Source organism: Scyliorhinus canicula, chromosome 14 (assembly GCF_902713615.1).
Source record: "Scyliorhinus canicula chromosome 14, sScyCan1.1, whole genome shotgun sequence".
Taxonomy (NCBI): domain Eukaryota; kingdom Metazoa; phylum Chordata; class Chondrichthyes; order Carcharhiniformes; family Scyliorhinidae; genus Scyliorhinus; species Scyliorhinus canicula.
The window spans coordinates 91,174,708-91,196,916 of NC_052159.1; the positions used below are offsets into that span (position 1 = coordinate 91,174,708).

General features: G+C 48.6%; 1 protein-coding gene across 1 annotated transcript in view; it reads left to right on the top strand.

Moving 5' to 3' along the window:
• The window catches only part of LOC119977474 (melatonin receptor type 1B-like), a 168,299-nt gene extending 146,822 nt beyond the window's left edge, over nucleotides 1-21,477 (top strand). Inside the window, exon 2 of the mRNA XM_038818446.1 lies at nucleotides 20,540-21,477. Coding sequence (XP_038674374.1) covers nucleotides 20,540-21,408 — 869 coding nt within the window. The 3' untranslated portion in view covers nucleotides 21,409-21,477. The remainder of the gene's footprint in view (nucleotides 1-20,539) is intronic.
• The last annotated feature ends 732 nt before the right edge of the window (nucleotides 21,478-22,209 follow it).

Genomic DNA, 22,209 nt, shown 5'->3' on the forward strand with positions numbered 1-22,209 from the left:
GATCAGCACTACCTCCTGCCCCGACATGCAACTGGATTTCTCCACCTGCGCCTGCAGGTGCTGGATGCTCGCTGACAACCCCTCATGTAGCCCTGGCTTTGTGACTGTAGCTCCACTCTAGATGGGACTGTCCGCTCCAGAAGCCCGAGACCCGTCTGGACGGCAGTTAGTTCCTGGGTCGGGCTGGTGTCCTAGCTGCTTGGCTCACGGGGAGGCTCTGGCTGTTGCACCAGCTGGGGGGGAGGGGACGCAATCTCCAGCAGGTCCTGCAAGACACAAGACAAGACGTATGATTAGACCGCGGGCCGGTGGTGGTGGATGGTGGGGGTGGGGGTGGTGTAGGGTGAGGTTGTGGGTGGAGGCGAGGATGGGGTTGGCATCACGGTGGTGTGAGGGTGAGGATTGTGTGGGGTGAGGATGGTCTGGGGGTGGTGTTGGGAGGGACTGACACACATATCACAGGGAATCGCAACTCAGCAGGGTCTAACTTCCTCGCCTGCGGCCAAGCTCCACCTTGGCGACCTCCCTTTCCTCCGGGTCGCCAATCACATCCGGGTCATCCGTTCTGCCACAGTGAGGGGCGCATGTCTGGTGGCCCCCCCCCCCCCCCCCTCCTGTCTTCTCCTGCTCCCGGTGATTGTGCAAGGCCTTCTCCTGGGGGTACACGTAAAACGACACCGTTAGACAATCCGATGCATGCAGCCCAGTGGATGGGTAGGTGATGGCCTCAGTGGCCAAGACACCCGGCTATGGCGGCCGGTATGAGTACCGCATATTCTGCAGGGTGAGGGTTCAACAGCCCTTTGGTGTGTGGGACGGGCATAGTGCCACCCTGGCCACCCTGAACAGGTCATGCATTTTATACCGGCACTGCTGGCCTGTCTGGATGGTGTTGCCCAAGGCACTCATGGCCTCTGCCACCTGCGTCCAGACACAGCGAATGGTGGCAGCTGGCAGCCACCTTGCCAGGCCGGGCTACAGGGTCATCCGCTGCTCCTCCACCATATCCAAGTGGGTCTCTAGCTCGGTGTCTGCGAACCACGGGGCTGCTTTCCTCGCTGCATCTTGTTGGCTGGGATGGTGTGTGTGGGATGAGAATTGTTTATATGCGGCTGCAGCTTGTCAGCCTTTGGTGTCAATCACAAAACCGTTGATTCTGGCACCGTTTCTCATTAGAATCGACTGTGTTCCATGTGACGCCGGTGCTAGTCCCTTAGCAATAGCAGAGTCGGTCCAGGTCCCTTTTTTTGTTGTGAAAGTCCATGAATTCTGCTTTGGGGTCAACACTTAGGGCGGGATTCTCCGTTGCCTGACGCCAAAATTGCGTTCGGTGATCGGGCGGAGAATGGGCTCCGCGCCGAAATCGGGGTCAGCCGTGCTCCGCCCCCTCCAAACTGCTGTCATTGTGATGCATGCACCATTGCAACGGCACTTGTGTGTCACCGGCCGGCCCACCCGCGATGCTCCCCCCTCGATGGGCCGGGTTCCGGACAGCACGTGACATGGTTCCAACCGTGCGGGAAGCCGGCGTGATGGCCGTGGACTGTGTCCAGCACCGGCACACTCGGCCGGGATCCATGCCGCTGCCCAGGGGGTGGGGGTGGGGGGGGGCTTCAGCGAGGGCTGGGGGGGACTGGTGGGAGGTGGCCAGGGGCCGGCCAGGGAGTGGGCTGTGGGGTCACGGATGGCAGGTTGGGTCCGTGCACTGCCGACACCATATTGTACGGTGCAACCACTGCAGGTCATCAGCCATGCACATGCACGGCCATGGATCCAGCCATTCTCCAGCCATTTTCAGCATAGGAGGTGGGGGTTTCGCTCAACGCCGGTGCTAGCCCCTCACTGGTCCTGGAATCAGTGAGGGCTTCACCCCGATTTTTAGGTCGTAAAAGAGCACACATGCTCCACTGGCGCCGGCACTTAGTCGCTGAAATGCAGAATCCACTCCCTAATCTCAGAAACGGAGAATCTGGCAAAATGTTTTGATCAGGTATGCTTGAACCTGCTTGAAACCTAAAAATATTAAAATCAACCAATAGGTTTTTAAAGGACAGAATGTTGATCCTTTAAAATAGTGTCGAGCATTGATTTTGCAATTTTTGAAAACTCCCAACAAATACAAGTAATTTACTCATGGGCTTTACTTTAAACTGTAGGATAGTGATTTCAGCATCTTATCTACCTTCATCAAGCATGTTAAAAACCTGCATCTCAAAAATACATCTCTGTAGAGGAGAATGGTATAATCTTGTTGGGGAAAAGTGTTGTCATGCTCTTACAATACATTGCTTCCCTTGGTTGGTCTGACCTGGTGTCTCACCTTACATTACACAGTTTGAAATCCGACTTGCTTTCCATGATATCACCATGGAAACAAATAATTAGAAAACTTAGATGTTATTATTTGGATTTGCGGCATAAACGCACTTAAGCTGAAAATCAAGCCTTTGAATTATTCATTACAGAATTCTGCAGATCTGTGCAACATCCCCTCAATTAATTGTTAGTGTGCAGTTGGCCATGTGAGATTGTAATTATAGAGAAAATGTAAATAGAAATAAAGTTAACTGAGAGAAATCTGGGGATAAATGTAAGAGAAGAAATACTCGCATTTATCTAGCACTTTTCAGAATCGGTGCATGCCTTGCAGCCAGTGAAACCCCCTTGAAGGCCACTTGATGCTGTAATGTGTGAAAATGTGGCATGTTATTTGTGCACTGCACGGTTCCACAGATAACAATAAATGATTAATTAACCTGTTTTGTGATGTTGGTCAAGGAGTAAATATTGGCAATGACATCCGGAGAGCTCCCCTGTTCCTTTTTGAAATGTGCCATGGATTGTACATACACCTGCGAGGGAGAACAGCGCCTTTGGTTCAGCATCGTCTGAAAGTACAATTCCTCCTCCCCCAATAACTACACCGAAATAGCAAAGAGAAAAAGAGAATAGCAGATAGAGTGACATAAGGGAATAAAAGAAACATATGGGTACTTGGCTTCTCAAAGAGAGCTGGTATTTCACCAAAATGGTTGTAGGTTGTATTTTTAATACAGAAAAGGCTGTTGCATTGGTGATAGTTTCTGTATTTTCTTTTTGTTTCATGTACTAAATGATCTGTTTGAGCTGCACGCAGAAAAATACTTTTCACTGTACCTCAGTACATGTGACAATAAACAAATAAACAAATTCACGGAGAAGCAAGATGGGACCTGAAAGGACTTTTCAAAATATATGGAAAGCAATTTCAATCATTTGCCTTCTTTTTTACAGTTGACTTTTCAAGAATGTTCATCATTGATTGACTTCATACACCCTTTGTAAGTTTTCCTTATTAGTATGTCCACACATCCCCCACTTGATTTTGACTGAGAAATTTTCCACCTGTTCAAGCTGTTGCAATCTTGAGCATTTGATATTGTGATGCAAAATGTTAGCACGTATAAATGTGATACCTGTTATGTCAGATCCATGTATCATGGACAAAGCATGCACGAGATGCGAGGGGCGCGATTCTCCGCCCCCCCACGATGGGTCGGAGAATAGTGGGAGGGCCTTCCCGACATTTTTCCAGACCTCCCGCTATTCTCCCCCCCCCCCACGGCCGCCCAACGACACAAATCGCTGCTCGCCATTTTTTTACGCGAGCAGTGATTCTCCCCTATCCGATGGGCCGATTTCCCAGGCCTTTACGGCCGTTTTCACAAATTTAAACAGGATCAGTCCGCGGGGCGGCTGAGGGGCATGACGGACCGCGCATGCGCGTGTTTGACGCATATGCGCGATGACGTCATCGTGCGCGTCAGCCGCCGTGAGTCTTGGCGGCCGGGTTTAGCGAACGTTCGCTAAGCCCGCGCTGCCGTTCTTCCTGGGGCCGCGATGCTAGCCCCGACCGGGTGGGTGAATCGGGTCCCGGGAGGGGGTGCGGAGGCTGCCGTGAAACATGGCCGGTTTCACGGCAGCCTTTACGACTCTCCGCATTTGCGGAGAATCGCGCCCAAGATCTTTTATAAATGTACTTATGTATCAACATCTGGAAAAGCTGAATTTGATTTTTTTTTAAGCAAGGCTATTATGATATTTAACTCTGTGCAATATGTTAAGGTCATTGATCACATGTACTGTCAATGAGATAACTTACCAACAGCCGAGGGTTTCTGTCTGATATCAGAGTTTGAGCGCTTCCACATCCAAAATGGATGTGTTGACCCAAGAAGAAAAGGTAAATAAAGCGAAGCCGAGGACAACAATGATTTGTCTGCTGGTAACAGTGGGATGGATAGAGGTGTGCACTGTTCGCAACTAAATCCTAAAAATTTTATTTTCCAGCTTTATTAGTTCATGCTTCCATTTCTAAAAGCTGACTGTGAAGCCCACAGGGCTCTCTGCTACTCTTTCAAATCTTTTACCATTTAGTGAATGCTTCGTCTTCATATTCTTCCTCCCTTAAATGCTGCACTTCCCACTTCTCCGCATCAAATTCAATTTGCTATCCCACTGCACGAACTGCCATCCTGTCAGCATCCTCCTGAGGTTACGTGGCAGCCTCTACAGATAGGAAATAAATCGTCTGTGTGAAAAGGTATTTTATTTTTGCTTCTGAGCTGAATCTGTTGATGTGATGAAGATACTAAAGTTTTCTGATTTTTTTTCAGTGCCTTCCTTTGGCCCAAACTCACTGAAGCAAAGTAAATCTGAGTATCGGATATCTCAATGTATGATAACACTCAGTTCCTGTGGGAAACGCAGATCACCAAAATTGCCTGGGAGTCCAAACAGTATAGAACCCTGATTGAAACAAGAGAAAGTCTTGCAACCTCTCGTTTCCATCGATACCATTACTATCACTGAATTCCCCGTCATCAATATCCTGTGGGTCATTGCGGTAGTCACCACTGTTTGTACATATATAACATATGAGATGTAATTCGGTAAGGCTCCTGTACTACAGGCACGGGGGTAGATCCCTGCCTGCTGGCTCCGCCCAGTAGGCGGAGTATAAATGTGAGTGCCCTCCGAGCTGCAGCCATTTTGGCAGCAGCTGCGGGAGGCAACACATCTCTGCGTAATAAAGCCTTGATTACTCTCTACACTCATCTCGTCGTAATTGATAGTGCATTAATTTATTGCGCAGAGATTTTACAGCGATGGACCTTCGCATCAAGCCTGATCGCCTGCAGCTGCACCCTCAAGCAGACAACGCCACATCGGCCTTCAACCACTGGCTAGCTTGCTTTGAAGCCTACATCGGATCAGCGACAGAACCACCTTCAGAAGCACAGAAGCTGCATATCCGGTACGCACGGTTGACATCCGATATTTTTCCTCTTATCTGGGATGCGCCCAACTACACTGAGGCCATGGCGCTTCTGAAAGAGAACTACACACGACCGATCAACAAACTCTACGCCAGGCACCTCCTCTCCACGTGGCAACAACTCCCCGGTGAGTCTATGGAAGATTTAGGCCTGCCCTGCACGCCCTGGCGAGGGACTGTGATTGCCAGGCAGTTTCGGCCATTGAACATTCCGAACTCCTAATTAGGGACGCTTTCGTTACGGGCATAGGGTCAGCATACATCCACCAGCGCCTCTTCGAAGGGGCTACCCTCAACCTCGCGGCGACCAAGAAACTTGCAACCTCGCTAACGGTAGCCTCCCGTAATGTACAAGTGTACGCCCCCGACCGCATGGCGACCCCCTCCTGGACATCGTGGACCCCACCAGCGACTGCCCCCAGCCAACCCCAAGCCTGTGCCGCGCAGCAGCCAGCCAACCCCAAGGGGCCCAAGTGCTATTTCTGCAGGCAAAGCACCCCCGGCAGCGCTGCCCGACGCGGATCGCACTCTGCAAAACCTGCGGGAAGAAAGGACATTTCGCTGCGGTGTTCCAGGCCCGGTCGATCGCCACTGTAACCAACCCCATTGTTCCTGCAACCCCCCACGTTCGACCCGTGGGCGCCGCTATCTTCCCCTTATCAGACATTGTGTGGCCCGTGGGCGCCGCCGTCTTTAACGCCACCAACTTCAACGCCATTTTGTACGCCGCCTCACGACCCCTGCTCGTCGGGCACCTCATCAGGCCACTCATTGCCTGCAACCGCCACCGACAAGCCCAGGGCCCACCAACACCAGCCTCAGCTCGCCTTCATCAGGCTCGACCAGTCCCAGCCACACAACCTCGGAACCGTGACAATGACGGTGAACGTCGATAGCCACGAGGCACATTGCCTTCTCGAGTCCAGGAGCACAGAGAGCGTCATCCACCCCAATACAGTAAGGCGCTGCTCCCTCGCGGTACACCCCATTATCCAATAAATCTCCCTGGCCTCCGGGTCCCACTCCGTGGAGATCCTGGAGTACTGCACCGCCACCCTCACCATCCAGGGCGACTGGATCAGCGACTTCCGGCTCTACGTCCGCCCCAACCTCTGCACTGCCTTGTTACTCAGCCTGGACTTCCAGTGCAACCTCCAAAGTCTAACTCTGAAATTCGGCGGGCCCCTACTACCCCTTACTGTATGCAGCCTCATGACCCTTAAGGTCGACCCACCTTCCCTGTTTGCGAACCTCACCCCGGATTGCAAACCCATCGCCACCAGGAGCAGACATTATAATGCCCAGGACAGGACCTTCATCAGGTCGGAAGTCCAGCGGCTACTGCGGGAAGGCATCATCGAAGCCAGCAACAGCCCCTGGAGAGCCCAAGTAGTAATTGTAAAGTTTGGGGAGAAACACAGGATGGTCATTGACTAAAGTCAGACCATCAATCAGTACAAGCAGCTCGAGGCGTACCCCCTCCCACGCATATCTGATATGGTCAATCAGATTGCACAGTAGTGGGTCTTCTCTACAGTGGACCTGAAATCTGCCTACCACCAACTTCCCATCCGCAGGGTGGACCGCCAATACACTGCGTTCGAAGCAGACTGCCACCTTTACCACTTCCTTGGGGTTATCTTCAGCGTCACTAATGGGGTCTCGGTCTTCCAATGGGAGATGGACTGAATGGTTGACCGGTACGGACTGTGGGCCTGCTTCCCGTACCTGGATAATGTCACCATCTGCGACCACGACCAGCAGGGCCACGACGCTAATTTCTCCAAATTTATCCACACCGCCAAACTGCTGAACCTATGTGGTGCAAAATGGAGTTCTAGGGTCCGACCCCAACCGCATGTGCCCCCTCATGGAACTCCCCCTCCCCCACTGCCCCAAGGCCCTCAAACGATGCCTGGGGTTCTTCTCATACTATGCCCAGTGGGTCCCTAACAATGCGGACAAGGCCCGCCCACTCATTCACTCCACAGTTTTCTCCCTGACGACCGAGGCTCACCAGGCCTTCAACCATATCAAGCCCGACATTGCCAAGGCAGCGATGCACGTGGTCGACGAGACGCTCCCCTTCCAAGTCGAGAGCGATGCATCAGACGTCGCTCTGGCTGCCACCCTCAACCAGGCAGGCAGACCCGTGGCATTCTTTTCCCACACCCTCCATGCCTCCGAAATCCGGCATTCCTCCATCAAAAAGGAGGCCTAAGCCATCTTTAAAGCTGTGCGGCATTGGAGGCATTACCTGGCCGGCAGGAGATTCACTCTCCTCACTGACCAACGGTTGGTTGCCTTCATGTTGAATAACACACAGAGGGGCAAGATCAAAAATGATAAAATCTTGAGGTGGAGGATCGAGCTCTCCACCTACAATTACGAGATTTTGTATCGCTCCGGTATGCTCAACAATCCCCCGATGCCCTATCCCGAGGTACATGTGCCAGGCCACAAGTGGACCGACTCCAGGCCCTACACAATGGTCTCTGTCACCCAGGGGTCACCCGGTTCTTTCACTTCAAAAGGCCCGCAACCTACCCTACTCCATTGCGGAAGTCAGGACGGTGACCAAAGACAGCCAGGTCTGCGCGGAGTGCAAACCGCACTTCTACCAGCCAGACCGAGCGCACCTGGTGAAGGCCTCCCGTCCCTTTGTATGCCCCAGCATGGATTTCAAAGGGCCCCTCCCCTCCTCTGACCGAAACACGTACTTCCTTAACGTGGTTGACGAATACTTCAGATTTCCCTTCGCCATTCCATACCCGATATGATGTCTGCCACCGTCATCAAGGCCCTCAGTAGTATCTTCACCCTGTTTTGTTTCCCCGCTTATGTCTACAGCGACCGGGGATCCTCCTTTATGAGTGATGAGCTGCATCAATTCCTGCTCAGCAAGGGCATTGCGTCAAGCAGGACGACCAGCTCCAACCCCCGGTAAAACGGGCAGGTGGAGAGGGAGAACGGAACGGTCCTACGGTCCAGAATCTCCCGGCCTCCCGCTGGCAGGAGGTCCTCCCCGACACCCTCCATTCCATCCGATCGCTACTTTGCACTACGACTACTGCAACCCCCCATGAACGTCTCCTTGCCTTCCCTAGGAAGTCCACCTCCGGGGTTTCGCTCCCAACGTGGCTGGCAGCTCCAGGACCCGTTCTCCTCCGTAAACACGTGCGGCTCCACCAGACAGACCCGTTGGTCGAGAGGGTACAGCTACTCCATGCAAACCCGCAGTACACCTACGTGGCGTACCCCGACGGCCGCCAAGACACGGTCTCCCTCAGGGATCTGGCACCAGCTGGGCCCCCACCCCATCCCCCCCCAACTGCCCCGGCGCCACTCATCCTCCCCCCAGCGCACCTCACCACAGCCCCCGCTCCAGGATGATCCGTCCTCCCATTGGTTCCACCTGGGGATGAAGATGAGGACTACACGCCCCCGGAGTCACCGGCGACCAAACCGGCACCTGCATCGCTACCGGGACTGCGGCGCTCACAACAGAGGATCAAGGCACCCGACCGGCTAAATTTGAGAACTTTTCCCGAACTGTACACCTTAAATATGCTTATTTACATGTAAATAGTTTTCCACCACCCCTGCTGGACTCTTTTTTAACAGGGGGTGAATGTGGTAGTCACCACTGTTTGTATATGTTACACATATGAGATGTAATGTGGTAAGGCTCCTGTACTACAAGTACGGGGGTATGTCCCTGCCTGCTGGCTCTGCCCAGTAGGCGGAGTATAAATGTGTGGGCTCACTGAGCTGCAGCCATTTCGGCAGCAGCTGGTGGGAGGCTACACATCTCTGCGTAATAAAGCCTCGATTACTCTCTACTCTCATCTCGTCGTAATTGATAGTGCATCAGACATCATCGTCCAGAAAGTTAACACTGGCAGCTGTATAAATACTGTGACTACAAGAGCAGCTTAGATGCTGGTAATTCCATGGCAAGTAACTCACTGCCCTATAATCTCCACAGCGGACTTCCGGTGGAGGCTATGGAGTGAGTGTTCGCAAACAGGATGACTCCTTCTTGAAGTTTTGGTCCCTTTTACCTGGATTTTGGTGAATTTCGGTGAAAAGGTTGTGTGGAGAGTGGAGGGGGATTAGTTCTCCCTTGATGGGCATAGATGCCGGTTACCAAACTTTGACAGAAGACAGTGAGGGCCCTGGCTAAGGAGTTGGAGGTGACGCAGCATCAATTGCAAAAATGGCGGAATGGGAACGGTCATCGTCAACTGGACTGCTGCCAATGGAGCAGTTGATGAGCTTCATTAAGGACGAATTTTGACAGCAGCGTAAAGAAAATGCAGAATGACTGGTCAAAGGCAATTGAGGGGGAGTGGCACCTCTTCACTGGATCTTGGAAAAGAGCCTGGAAGTGCAGGGGGTGACTATCCAGGAGATGGAGAAGGTGATGTCTGACCAGAATGACAAGATTCGTGTCGCGTCTTTTCGTCCGACGTCACTTCGTCCAATGACACTTCGTCCACGTCTTTTGGTCCAACGTCTTTTTGTCCGCCCGTCTTTTGGTCCAACGTCACTTCGTCCAATTATCCAATTACAAATTAACTCCGCATAAAACCATTTAATTGATAAAATGCAAGTACAATACAGCAAGTGAATTTAATTGCTAAAATGCAAGTAATTGATAAAATGCAAGTAAAATGCAAGTTGAAAAATGCAGTTAAAAAATCTAAAAATGCAGTTAAAAAATCTAAAAGTTTACTAATTACTTAAAATTCCCGAAATTACTTAAAATTGATGTAAATTGTAAGCAACATTCCTCAAGAAATCAATTTTTGTTGTAGAATCATATTCAATGACCAATCTTTTGAGGCGTTCAGTTATTTTCTTATATCGCGTACATGAAGTCGACTGATCTCCCCGAAGAATTTGAGCCTTTTTGCCTATTATGAACCCTTCCTCTTCCTTCAGAGTTTTGATTAACCTCCAGATATTCAAATGAGCTCCACCCGCCGAACGCTTTATCGCAGAATGAAACCCCTCAGCAGCATTATTTGTTCTCGGTAGATCTTGTAGAACACGCTGATTAACATTCCATACAGCTGTCGGGAATGTAGGTGTTTCTCTCCTTCGTCTGGCACCACGTCCTCTCACAATGCCTATGTAAGTCAAGTCGAAGTAAACGATGAATTCAGCAGGTATTTCTTCATCGTCTATCAAATCTTCATAAGCCTCTTCGACATCTTCAACGGGGAGGAAAGCTAATGCTGAAAAACATCGAATTTTAAGACAGAATTCAGAGTCTGTATTGTATTTTTCTTTGAGGCCTAAATCGGTAATTTTTCGAAACACAGATTGGCTCAAATGAAACAAACATGCCACGACAGATGAATTAAGGAATGATGAATTAATTGCCTTGTGAATTGCAACTTCGAAATCTGCCATGATATCAATCGGATCTGCATTAGGTTGCATTATTTGCAATTGGTCAAAGAATAATTCGTATGTCTGCTTTCTTTTATTCGGCAGTAATGCAAAGACCCGTGGAAAACTGCTTCCTTTAACTTGTACATGAATGCAGAACAGTTGAAACCACTGCTGTGGCACAATCTTGAATGTCCCATCGCATGCCCAATGACGATATGATGCTAAATCCTGAAGAGCACTTTCTGATGCGAATACTAGTAAGCGCTGTTGATCCTCGGCGCCCGAATCGTATCTCAGAAACTGTTCGCCATTGTCAAGTTTACAATATTTGTCAAGTATTTCAAAACCGTGTCTAGCCGCTGGATTAGCGGGAAATCCAGAATTTTTTTGTCGGCACCTTTGAATAGTCCTTGAGACGACGGGCAACCTAGGAAGTTGAGAGCAGGTATTTTCTGATAGCTGCGTAAACTTGGCCGCTAGTATGCTACGCGAACTTGCTGCTATGTTTTCCACTGCTTCATGCTTTATTTCTGCAACTGCTTTTCTAGCATTTAACGAATCAACATCAGCTGGATGAAGGTGCTCATTAGAGAAATAAATAATTTTCGGCTCATTGTTTTCTGTGACCGTGTGAATCCGCACTGAACATAGCCTTCTTTTCTCACATCTCCAGTATTCTTTTCCTAGGTTTTCACTGCTCGAATGAAAATCGTAGATGAAATGAAATGAAAAAAGTTATTTTCATATAGTTATTTCCATCAGCTACCTTCCGCTCACTCTTCGTTGACACAATGAACTTTGCCATTTCGGGATGGGCGAATTAAGAAAGAGAACGGTAATATCTATCCTTTAACGAGGCTCGTTAAAGGAAAGAGAACGATAATAACTATCCTTTAACGAGGCTCGTTAAAGGAAAGAGACCGGTAATAAAAATCCTTTATTGCATATTATACCTTGCTATGTGCATTAGAGAAGATTTCTATTTACAAAAAGTTAATGTGGGGAGTGGAGTGGAGTGTAAGCAAGTTACAAAAAGTCAAGTTACAAAAAGTCTTTTACAAAAAAAATCATCCGACAAAAAAACGTAACAAGTCACAAAAAGTCTTTGACGAAAAAAATCATCGGACAAAAAGAAGTTGGACCAAAAGACGGGCGGACAAAACGACGTTGGACCAAAAGACGTGGACGAAGTGTCGTTGGACGAAGTGACGTCGGACGAAAAGACATAGCACCGACAAGATTGTGTAAGGCACTGTGAGCAAAGGTGGAGGACCAGGAGAACAGGTCCGGGAGGCAACATCTGGGGATCATGCGCCTATCGGAGGGAGTGGGGGAACGTGGGCAACGGGCTATGTTGCAAGGAGGCTGTCCGGGTTGGTGGACAAAAAGGTGCTGAACAAGGTCCCGGAGGTTGATTGGGCCCATAAGTCCCTGACGCAAAGACCAAGAGTTTGGGGGGGGGGGGGGGGGGGGGGAACGTGGCAGTTATGCAGGGTGAGTTTGGTCATGGATGGGGCGGGGGCCATCATCGGTGGGCCCGATTCAGAGTGGGGATGGGGGGATGAAGCCTAATGGTGATGATGGTGGACTCTATGGGGGGGGGGGGGGGGAGGCAGAAGCCACTGGTGAGAATCGTGACAGGGCATTTTCGCAGGCTAAATGGGCTGGTTAGGCAGTCCCAGATGTTCATGGACTTGGAAAGTTTGAGAATAGAGGTGATTTTCCTGCAGGAGACACACCTCCAGATGAAAGACCAGGTGTGGTTGAGAAAGTGGTGGGCGGGACAAGTGTTCCATTCGGGTTTTGACTCGAAAAAGAAAACTGGGTTTACTGGGGCTAGGGAGGTGCGGGATCCTGGTGGAGGCTTATGATAGTGAGTGGGGTGCTAGTGGGGACACTGGTGGTGTTGGTGAATGTGTATGGACTCAATTGGGAAGATGCCGGATTCAAGAAGAGGCTTCCCTTGATGAAGAGTAACTGCCCTTGACATCAAGGCAGCAGTTGACCGAGTTTGGCATCAAGGAGCCTCGCTAAACTGGAGTCAATGGGAATCAGGAGGGAAACTCTCTGCTGGTTGGAGTCATATCTGGCACAAAGGAAGATAGTTGTGGTGATTGGACGTCATTCACTTCAGCCCCAGGATGTCACTGTAAGAGTTCCTAAGGGTCGTGTCCTAGGCCCAATCTTCAGCTGCTTCATCAGTGACCTCCTTTCCATCATGAGTTTTTAGTTTTCAATGGGTCTTTTCAGTCAAAATATCTCTCGTCTGTATCAATATTGGCTGCCCTCTGTTAATTTGGCAACGGGTGCAACTATTAATAGTGATAATGTCACTTAGGATTGTTTTGTCACCCTGTTGAAAATAGGTTGCTGTGTTGACCTATTTTCGATCCCCTGAGACGCTTCTATTCATTGACTGGCATAATGACAGTACTTAGTAGATTTTGCAAGTTCTCTCATGCCTTTGGGGTATATATCATCTATCCCTGAGGACTTGCTGGTGATGTCTTCATCACTTTGCCAGTGATATCAATATATTAAGCTTGTAGTTTGATAGTAGTGTTTCTCTAGTGCATGTTCTAAGCAATAATTTAAAGAGTTGTTTGCATGTGGTAGAACATACAGTGCGAAAGGAGGCCATTTGGCCCATCGAGTTTGCACCGGCCCACTTAAGCCTTAACTTCCACCCTATCTCCCCAATCCAATAACCCCATCTAACCTTTTTAAACACTAAGGGCAATTTAGCATGGCCAATCCACCTAACCTACGCGTCTTTGGAGTGGTGATAATTTGGTATTGCTGAGAATTCAGTGCGGGCCTGGTGGGAAGGAGGTGCTCGCTCATTTTATAATAATAACTTATTGTCACAAGTAGGCTTCAATGAAGTTACTGTGAAAAGCCCCTAGTTGCCACATTCTGCCGCCTGTTTGGGAGGCTGGGACGGGAATTGAATCAATGCTGCTGCCTTGTTCTGCATGTACAATTTTGTCTTTCAAAAAGCATTTAGACAGTAATATGGGAAAGCAGGGTACAGAGGGGTATGGGCCAAATGCGGGCAATTGGGACAAGCTCAGTGGTTAAAAACTGGGAGGCATGGACAAGCTGGGCCGAAGGGCCTGTTTTCATGCTGGAAACCTCTATGACTCTATATGACAAGCCAGCTATTTAGCCCAGTGTGCTAAGCCAGCCCCTATAGCAAGGACCAACAATATATATGCAAATAATTGCACAATAGGAAATATTAAGTGATAATCCGCACATGAGTAGTATATAGGGGGCATAGCCTCAAAATAAGGGGAAGTAGATTTAGGATTGAGTTTAGGAGGAACTTTTTCACCCAAAGGGTTGTGAATCTATGGAATTCCTTGCCCAGTGAAGCAGTTGAGGCTCCTTCATTAAATGTTTTTAAGGTAAAGATAGATAGTTTTTTGAAGAAAAAAGGGATTAAGGGTTATGGTGTTCGGGCCGGAAAGTGGAGCCGAGTCCACAAAAGATCAGCCATGATCTCATTGAATGGTGGAGCAGGCTCGAGGGGCCAGGTGGCCTACTCCTGCTCCTAGTTCTTATGTTCTTATGAGGTCAGAAGTGGGGATGTTTGTGGATGGCTGCACAATGTTCAGCATCATTCGCAACTCCTCAGATAATGAAGCAGTCCATGTCCAAATGCAGCAAGGCCTGGACAATATCCAGGCTTAGGCTGACAAGTGGCAAGATACGGTCACGCCACACAAGTGCCAGGCAATGACCACCTCATACAAGAGAGGATCTAACCACTGCCCCTTGACATACAATGGCATTACCATCGCTGAATCCCCCACAATCAGCATCATGGGGGTTACCATTGATCAAAAACTGAACTGGTCTAGTCACATTAATACTGTGGCTACCAGTGCAGGTCAAAGGCGAGGAATCCTACAGCGAGTAACTTACCTCCTGACCCCCCCCCCCCCCCCCCCCCCCCCCCCCCCCCCCCACCAAAAAAAGCCTTCCAACCATCTACAAGGCACAAAGGCACAAATCAGAAGTGAAATGGAATACTCCCCACTTGCCTGGATGAGTGCACCTCCAACAACACTGAAGGAGCTCAACACCATCCAGGACAAAGCAGCCCGCTTGATTGCTCCTACGTCCACAAACATTCAAACCCTCCACTACCGACGAACAGTGACAGCCGTGTGTACCATTTACAAGATGCACTGCAGTAACTCAACAAGGTTCCTTTATCAGCACCTTCCAAACCCATGACCAATACCATCTAGAAGGACAAGTGCAGCAAATACCTGTGAACCTCACTACCTGGAAGTTCTCCTCCAAGTCACTCACCACCCTGACTTGGAAATATATCGCCGCTCCTTCGCTGTCGCTCGGACAATATCCTGGAACTCCCTTCCTAACAGCTCAGTGAGTATACCTACACCTCAAGGACTGCAGGGGTCCAAGAAGGCAAATCACCACCACCTTCTGAAGGGCAACTAGGAATGGGCAATAAATGCTGGCCTGACCAGCGAAGCCCACATCCCTAAATGATTTTTAAAAAAATATTGGGGGCAATCTTGGATTTGGACTCTCACCAGCTGATTATGGGGGATTTTAATTGTGTATTGGTGCGAAGGGTGGATAAGTCGACTGGGAAGTCGAGAATGGCACGAGAGCTGAGAGAGTTTATGAAGAGGATGAGGATGGTGGATCTGTGGAGGTTTGGGCATCCAGGAGAGAGGGAGTAGTCCTTCTTCTCTCAGGTGTACAGGGTGGTGCTGATGTGGGTGGAAGGTGCGGAATATGCAGGAATAATGATTTCAGATGTGAGACTTTGCTCAGGTCAGGCGCAGAGGCCGGGGTGGAGGTTGGATTCCTGGCTTTTGGCTGACAAAGAGTTCTGTGGAAGGGTGGCAGTGATGATTAAGAGTTATGTTGAGCTTAATCAGAATTGGGAGTCATTAGCATCCATATTTTGGGAGACCTTGAAGGAGGAGCATCGTCGACTGTTGGACATGATAGTTCAGACGGATAGGGGTTACTCTGTGGCCCCCACGAAGAAGTTGTTGGTGGAAAGAAATGAGTTGCAGGGTCAGTTTGATCAGGTGACGATGGGAAGGGCGGTGGGCCAGCTGTAGAGGGTGCGGGGTTGCAGCATGAGTATGGGGAGAACTCGATTCACATGCTGGCCCAACAGCTGTGGCGACAGGCAACAGTGAGGGAAATCCTTCAGGTGAAGGCAGAGAGTGGGGAAGCATGGTATTGGATCCAGAGAAGATAAAAGAGGTGTTCAAGACCTTTTACGAGGGGCTGTAGAGGGCCGAGCTGGGGGGAGTAGGAGGCTGATATGGAGGCTGAGGGGCTGGTTTAGCACAGGGCTAAATCGCTGGCTTTGAAAGCAGACCATGGCAGGCCAGCAGCACGGTTCAATTCCCGTACCAGCCTCCCCGAACAGGCACCGGAATGTGGCGACTAGGGGCTTTTCCCAGTAACTTCATTTGAAGCCTACTTGTGACAATAAACGATTTTCATTTCATTTCATGGGTCGTTCTTTCAGATGGGCTGGACTTCTCGGAGATGGAGGAGGGAAAGAAGCAGGCACTGACGGAGCCGTTAGGGCTAAAGGGGGTGATGGAGTGCATTGGTATGATGCCATTGGGTAAGGCGTTGGAGCCTGATGGCTTCCCGGCAAATGTTTCTAAGCAGTTTGCGGCAGAGTTGGCCCCCTACTTCTTGTGCATGTTTAAGAAGCAGTGGAGAAGAGGGAGTTGCCCACTACGCTGGTGATCTCAGAGGATCAAACAGGGTTCGTGAAGGGGAGGCAACTCTCCAGTAATATTAGGAGGTTGCTAAACATAATTTTGACACCCTTGGGTAAGCCGGGGAGGTGATGGGGGGGGGGGGGGGGGGAGGGGGAGCAAGTGTCGGAGTGGTTGTGTCAATGGACACAGGGAAACTCAGGGAGCTCTGGGTGTTGGTGAATGCCGATGACCTGTTGCTGTTCATGACGGACCGGTTGGAAAGCAACGTTACCTAGCCTACACTTGGAATATAGTGTCCAATTCTGGTTGCCACACTACCAGAAGGATGTGGATGCTTTGGCGAGGGTACAGAAGAGGTTGTATAAACTCGGTTTGTTCTCAGTGGAATGATTGAGAATGAGGGGTGGCCAGATAGAAGTTTATAAAATTATGAGGGGCATGGACAGAGTGGATAGTCAGAAGCTTTTTCCCAGAGTGGAAGAGTCAATTACTAGGAGACATAGGTTTAGGGTCCGAGGGGCAAAGTGTAGAGGAGATGTGCGAGGGACATTTTTTACACAGAGTGTAGTGGGTACCTGGAATTCACTGCCGGAGATGGTGGAAGAATGTACGGTAGTGACTTTTAAGGAGCATCTAGACAAATACATGAATAGGATGGGAATAAAGGAATACGGGCCCCGGAAGTGTAGACGGTTTTAGGTTAGACGGGCAGCATGGTCAGCGCAGGCTTGGAGGGCCTGTACTTTTCTTTATTCTTTGAATCATGGGATTACTGGAGACGTTTGGGGCCTTTTCCAGCTATAAATTTAATGTAGGGAAAGGTGAGGTGTTCCCGGTGAATGCAGCAGGGCTAGGGGGCTGGGAGGGCGCGATCATGGGGGCACTGCCATTTATGGTGGCAAGGGAGTGGTTCCGGTGCCTGGGGATTCAGGTAATGAATGAGTGGGCCACGATGCATAGGTGGAATGTAACGGGGTTGGTGAAATATGTTAAGGGGGACCTGACATTGATGGGGAGGGTACAGGTGGTGAAGATGAACATATTGTCAAGATTCCTGTTTGTGTTTCAGTCCTTCCCGATTTTCCTCCCCAAGGCCTTTGCCCGGAAGGTAGCCACGTTCATCTCGGAATATGTGTGGGCAAGAAAGGTGCCAAGGGTGAAGATGGCTCTGTTGCAAAGGCAGAGGCGGGAACAGGGACTGGCACTCCCAAATTTGTTGCATTATTATTGGGCAATGAATGTGGAGAAGGTGAGACGATGGTGGAATGGGGTTGGGCTGATTGGGTCAAGTTAGAGGAGAGGTCTTGCAAGGGTACAAGCCCGAGGGCTCTGGTGATGACCCCACTACCGTGCACCTCTGGGAAATATATGGGGAGTCCGGTGGTGGAGTCGTCTATAAGAATTTGGAACCATCTGAGGAGGCCCTTTAAACTGGGTCACATGTTGGTAATTACTGTGCTGTGTGGGAATCATCGGTTTATGCCGGGGGGATGGATGGGATGTATCGGGGATGGGGGGAGGAGCGGGTCAGGGACATGTTTGCACAGGGGATGTTTGCTGGGCTAGAGAAGCTGCGGGAGAGGTTCGAGCTACCAAGGGCGAGTAAGTTTAGATATTGGTAGGTACAGATCTTTGCACTTAAGGAGCTGCCTTCATTCCCTCAGGTGCTGGATTGTACGCTTCTGGAGAAAATGTTGCTCCTGGTTGAAAGGGGTTGTGGTAGGATTGGGGATATATATGAGTGGTTGGGGTAGCAGGTAATGGCTTTTGCAAAAAGGATCAAGCGGAAGTGGGAGGAAGGGAGATAGGTTGGGGACCTTGGTGGGGAATAATGCGCCGAGTGAACTCAACCTCCTTCTGCGCAAGAACGAGTCTTATACAGCTAAAGGTGGTGCACAGAGGGGTGGGAGGGGGGGGGCGGCAATCCATGCCCATATGTTCTGGGGTGTGGAGATTTGGAGAACTTTTGGAATGCAGTTTGGGAATTTATCAAGGACTTTAGAGATTGAGATGAAGCCAGACCCTAAGGTAGCGATCTTTGGGGTGTCGGAGGTGCCGGAGCTGCTGGAGGGGAAGGAGGCCAATGTCGTGGCCTTCGCCTCTCTGACTGCCTGGTGATGGATACTTTTGAATTGGAGGTCATCCACGTCGACGGGGGTTATGGCACGGTTGGGAGACTTATACGAGTTTCTCAGGCTGGAGAAAATCAAAGTAACCCTAAGGGGGTCTGTGGAGAACTTTGAGGCAGGGTGGAGGCCTTTCATAGCTATATTTGTGGAGCTATTTGTAGCAGAGAAGGGGGAAGTAAATGGAGAAGAAATGCACAAATTGCACACTCTGTTGGATATTAAGGTTGTGTTATTATGTTGAATATATTTGGAATAAAATATCTTTTAAGAAAATATAATCCCCAAAGCCTTTTCACCATCTACATGCACAATTCAGGAGAAGAGAATGCACAATTCAGGAGAAGAGAATGCACAACACCAGAGGCAGAGAACCAGAGAAGGCCCTTTAGTCACCCTCTATCTGAGGAAGTGCTGGAGAAAAACTGGGTTGTGACAGAAGTGGCAATTGGAGATGGAGAGATACAGGGGGAGGGGCAGATGGACAGTCTTCCAGCTGCTCACTGAAAGATGAAATACCATCCAACCAACATTGTTTCATGATTTCAGCAGCTTTTGAAAAGTGTGTAGACTGATGATTTAACACCCACTAATCTTGGCAGCTTTAATTAGTTTCTTTTATCTCCCATAGGCCCATCCAGCCTGACGCAAGTATTCCTGCAGGAGGACAACAATTGTCAGTATAAATGATTTTATGCTGCAAATCCAAATAATAACCTCTAAATTTTCTAATTGTTTGTTTCCATGGCAATATCATGGAGAGCAAACCAGATTTCAAACTAATTGTGTAATGTAAGGGGAGACAACAGGCCAGGCCAGCCAAGGGAAACAATGGGCACAATTCTCCGGAAGGATTTCTAAGTACGGTAGCGAGCAGGAATTGCCGTGAGCTTCCCAGCGCTCGACCTGGCGAGGCCGGCAACGCTAATCAATGTTAATTGGTTCACTTAACAAGGCCTCATGGGCTTCATGCCACAAATGAAGGCTCGCCAGCTTATTCGCCGGGACTGTGCTCGCCAGCACCCACCCCCCCGCTAACAAGGTCAAGCAGCACTGAACCAGCATTTGTGCAACCAACCCCAGTCGCGCCCATAGTCTTTAAGCTGAAACTTTCCTGGGTCAAATCCAATGTCCATTCATTACTTTCTCTACTTTTCAAGGCACCAAATCACTAATCTAAATGCTATTACAAGGAGTGCAGCTACATCATTAAACTACAAGAAGTGTAGAAATGACCAATAGGTTAAAGTAACCCAACTGATTGACATGGGAGAACTTACTTCACATAATGATATTTCCCATGTTGTTAACTTCTCTATTTTTCCAGTGCTAGGCTGCATTCTTTCTTAAAGTGCAATTGTAATAAAGATGTTTATATCTTAACTGAGGGGCAGCACGATGGCGCAGTGGGTTAGCCCTGTTGCCTCACGGCGCCGAGGTCCCAGGTTCGATCCCGGCTCTGGGTCACTGTCCGTGTGGAGTTTGCACATTCTCCCCGTGTTTGCGTGGGTTTCACCCCCACAACCCAAAGATGTGCAGGGTAGGTGGATTGGCCAGGCTAAATTTCCCCTTAATTGGAAAAAATTAATTGGATACACTAAATTTATTTTAAAAAAATATCTTAACTGAGGCTTCAAGGTCTTGCTGGTAATGAATGGAGTCCTATTTCTCTCTCTCTTTCTATAGATTTGCCATAAAGCCAGTTTACCCGCTTGTTTGTGGACCGAGTTAGTAACTCATTACAAATTACTCCTAATATTGAGAATAACTGCAGTTGGAATCAATAACTGCTATTGCGTCAGCACAAATGGCAGTCAGCCTCCAGTGGCAATGTCCTGCAATGTCAAATCGATGAATGATTAGTAATCCAATTCGATAGAGGCCATTGTAGAATGCCGTAGAGGTAAATGGTGATTAAGTTTGGTTTAACAGCTCTTTCTCTTATTCTTTTACAGGTAATGTATTTGTTGTAAGCTTGGCGTTTGCTGACCTGGTCGTGGCTGTGTATCCATATCCACTAATACTCTTTGCAATGTTTCACAATGGATGGCTCCTTGGTGACATTCACTGTAAAGTGAGTGGCTTTTTGATGGGACTAAGTGTGATAGGTTCAATTTTTAACATTACCGCAATTGCAATAAACAGATACTGCTACATCTGTCACAGTCTGGCTTATGACAAATTATATAGCTGTCGCAACACATTGATCTTTGTGTTTCTGATTTGGGTATTAACAGTTCTTGCAATAGTCCCAAATTTTTTTGTTGGATCCTTGAAGTATGATGCCCGTGTCTATTCCTGTACATTTGTTCAGACAGTTAGTTCCTCTTATACTATTGCTGTTGTGGTAATTCACTTCCTAGTTCCTATCACAGTTGTGTCATTTTGTTACCTGCGAATCTGGATTTTGGTGATTCAAGTAAGGAGGCGAGTCAAAACGGATGTTAGGCCAGGACTGAAGCAAAGTGACTTCAGAAACTTTCTGACTATGTTTTTAGTATTTGTGCTTTTTGCATTTTGCTGGGCACCCCTGAACTTCATTGGCCTAGCTGTGGCTATCAATCCACAGAAGATTGCACCAAAAATCCCAGAGTGGCTCTTCGTCCTTAGTTACTTCATGGCCTACTTTAACAGTTGCCTTAATGCAATTATATATGGACTGCTGAACCAAAACTTCAGAAAAGAATATAAAAGAATCATAATGTCCTTGTGGACACCACGCCGTTTGTTTCAAGAAACATCCAAAGGTGGAACTGAGGCACAGAAGACAAAACCATCACCTGCAATAAATAATAATGACCAGGCTAGAGCAAACTCTCTGTAAAGTTATTCATTTCCCAAAATATGCTGGATTGCAGTTTCCAATCATTTGTGTTTAGAAATTCTTGATTCATGTTGCAAAAATAAAATCTTTCATGGTGTTCTTGCATTTTAATTGCCTTTCTGTTATAATCACTATCAGAAAATGTTGAATTTTGCTAATGCTGAAGTGATGAATTGAGGTTCTTATAGTTGGGGAATTAAACGTGGAGTAGTACCTGAATGAACTTTTCCACCACATCAATTCAGGTACTGTAGAATTAAAATCTTAGCTGATATGCTTTACCATATATAAAGGAAAAATTCCATCCTCCAACCATTCAATTACTACCTCGAATCATGCCAAATTATGACCTAACCCTTCTTTATACGTAACAGACACATTAGGATGGATTTTCAGCCTAAAGGTGGGCAGCGGGAGTCAGGAACATTTCCAGCTTGACTCGCCTGCCTCACAGGAAAATGCCTGCAGAGCCAAGATCTTCATTGCCATGGAGCAGATACAGCCTGGGTTTGGAGCAGCTGGCCCAGGTAAAGGTTTGGAGGCAGCTCGAAGGACTACTAGCTGCTGAAGCAGGATGTTTAAAAGGCCCATTCCACTGGGCACTGTGGGATTTCATCTCAATTAAAATGAAAACAAATCGGTAGTATCAGTTCAGCCACCCGTTAAACAGTTCACCTTATTGTTATTTCCAGTGGAGTCAATCAAAATAAAGTGTGAAGCATTTCACTGATGGGATCAGCTGTAGCTTTCACATTTGCCAAAACCAACAATTGAAACTAACAATTAATGACTTACAACATT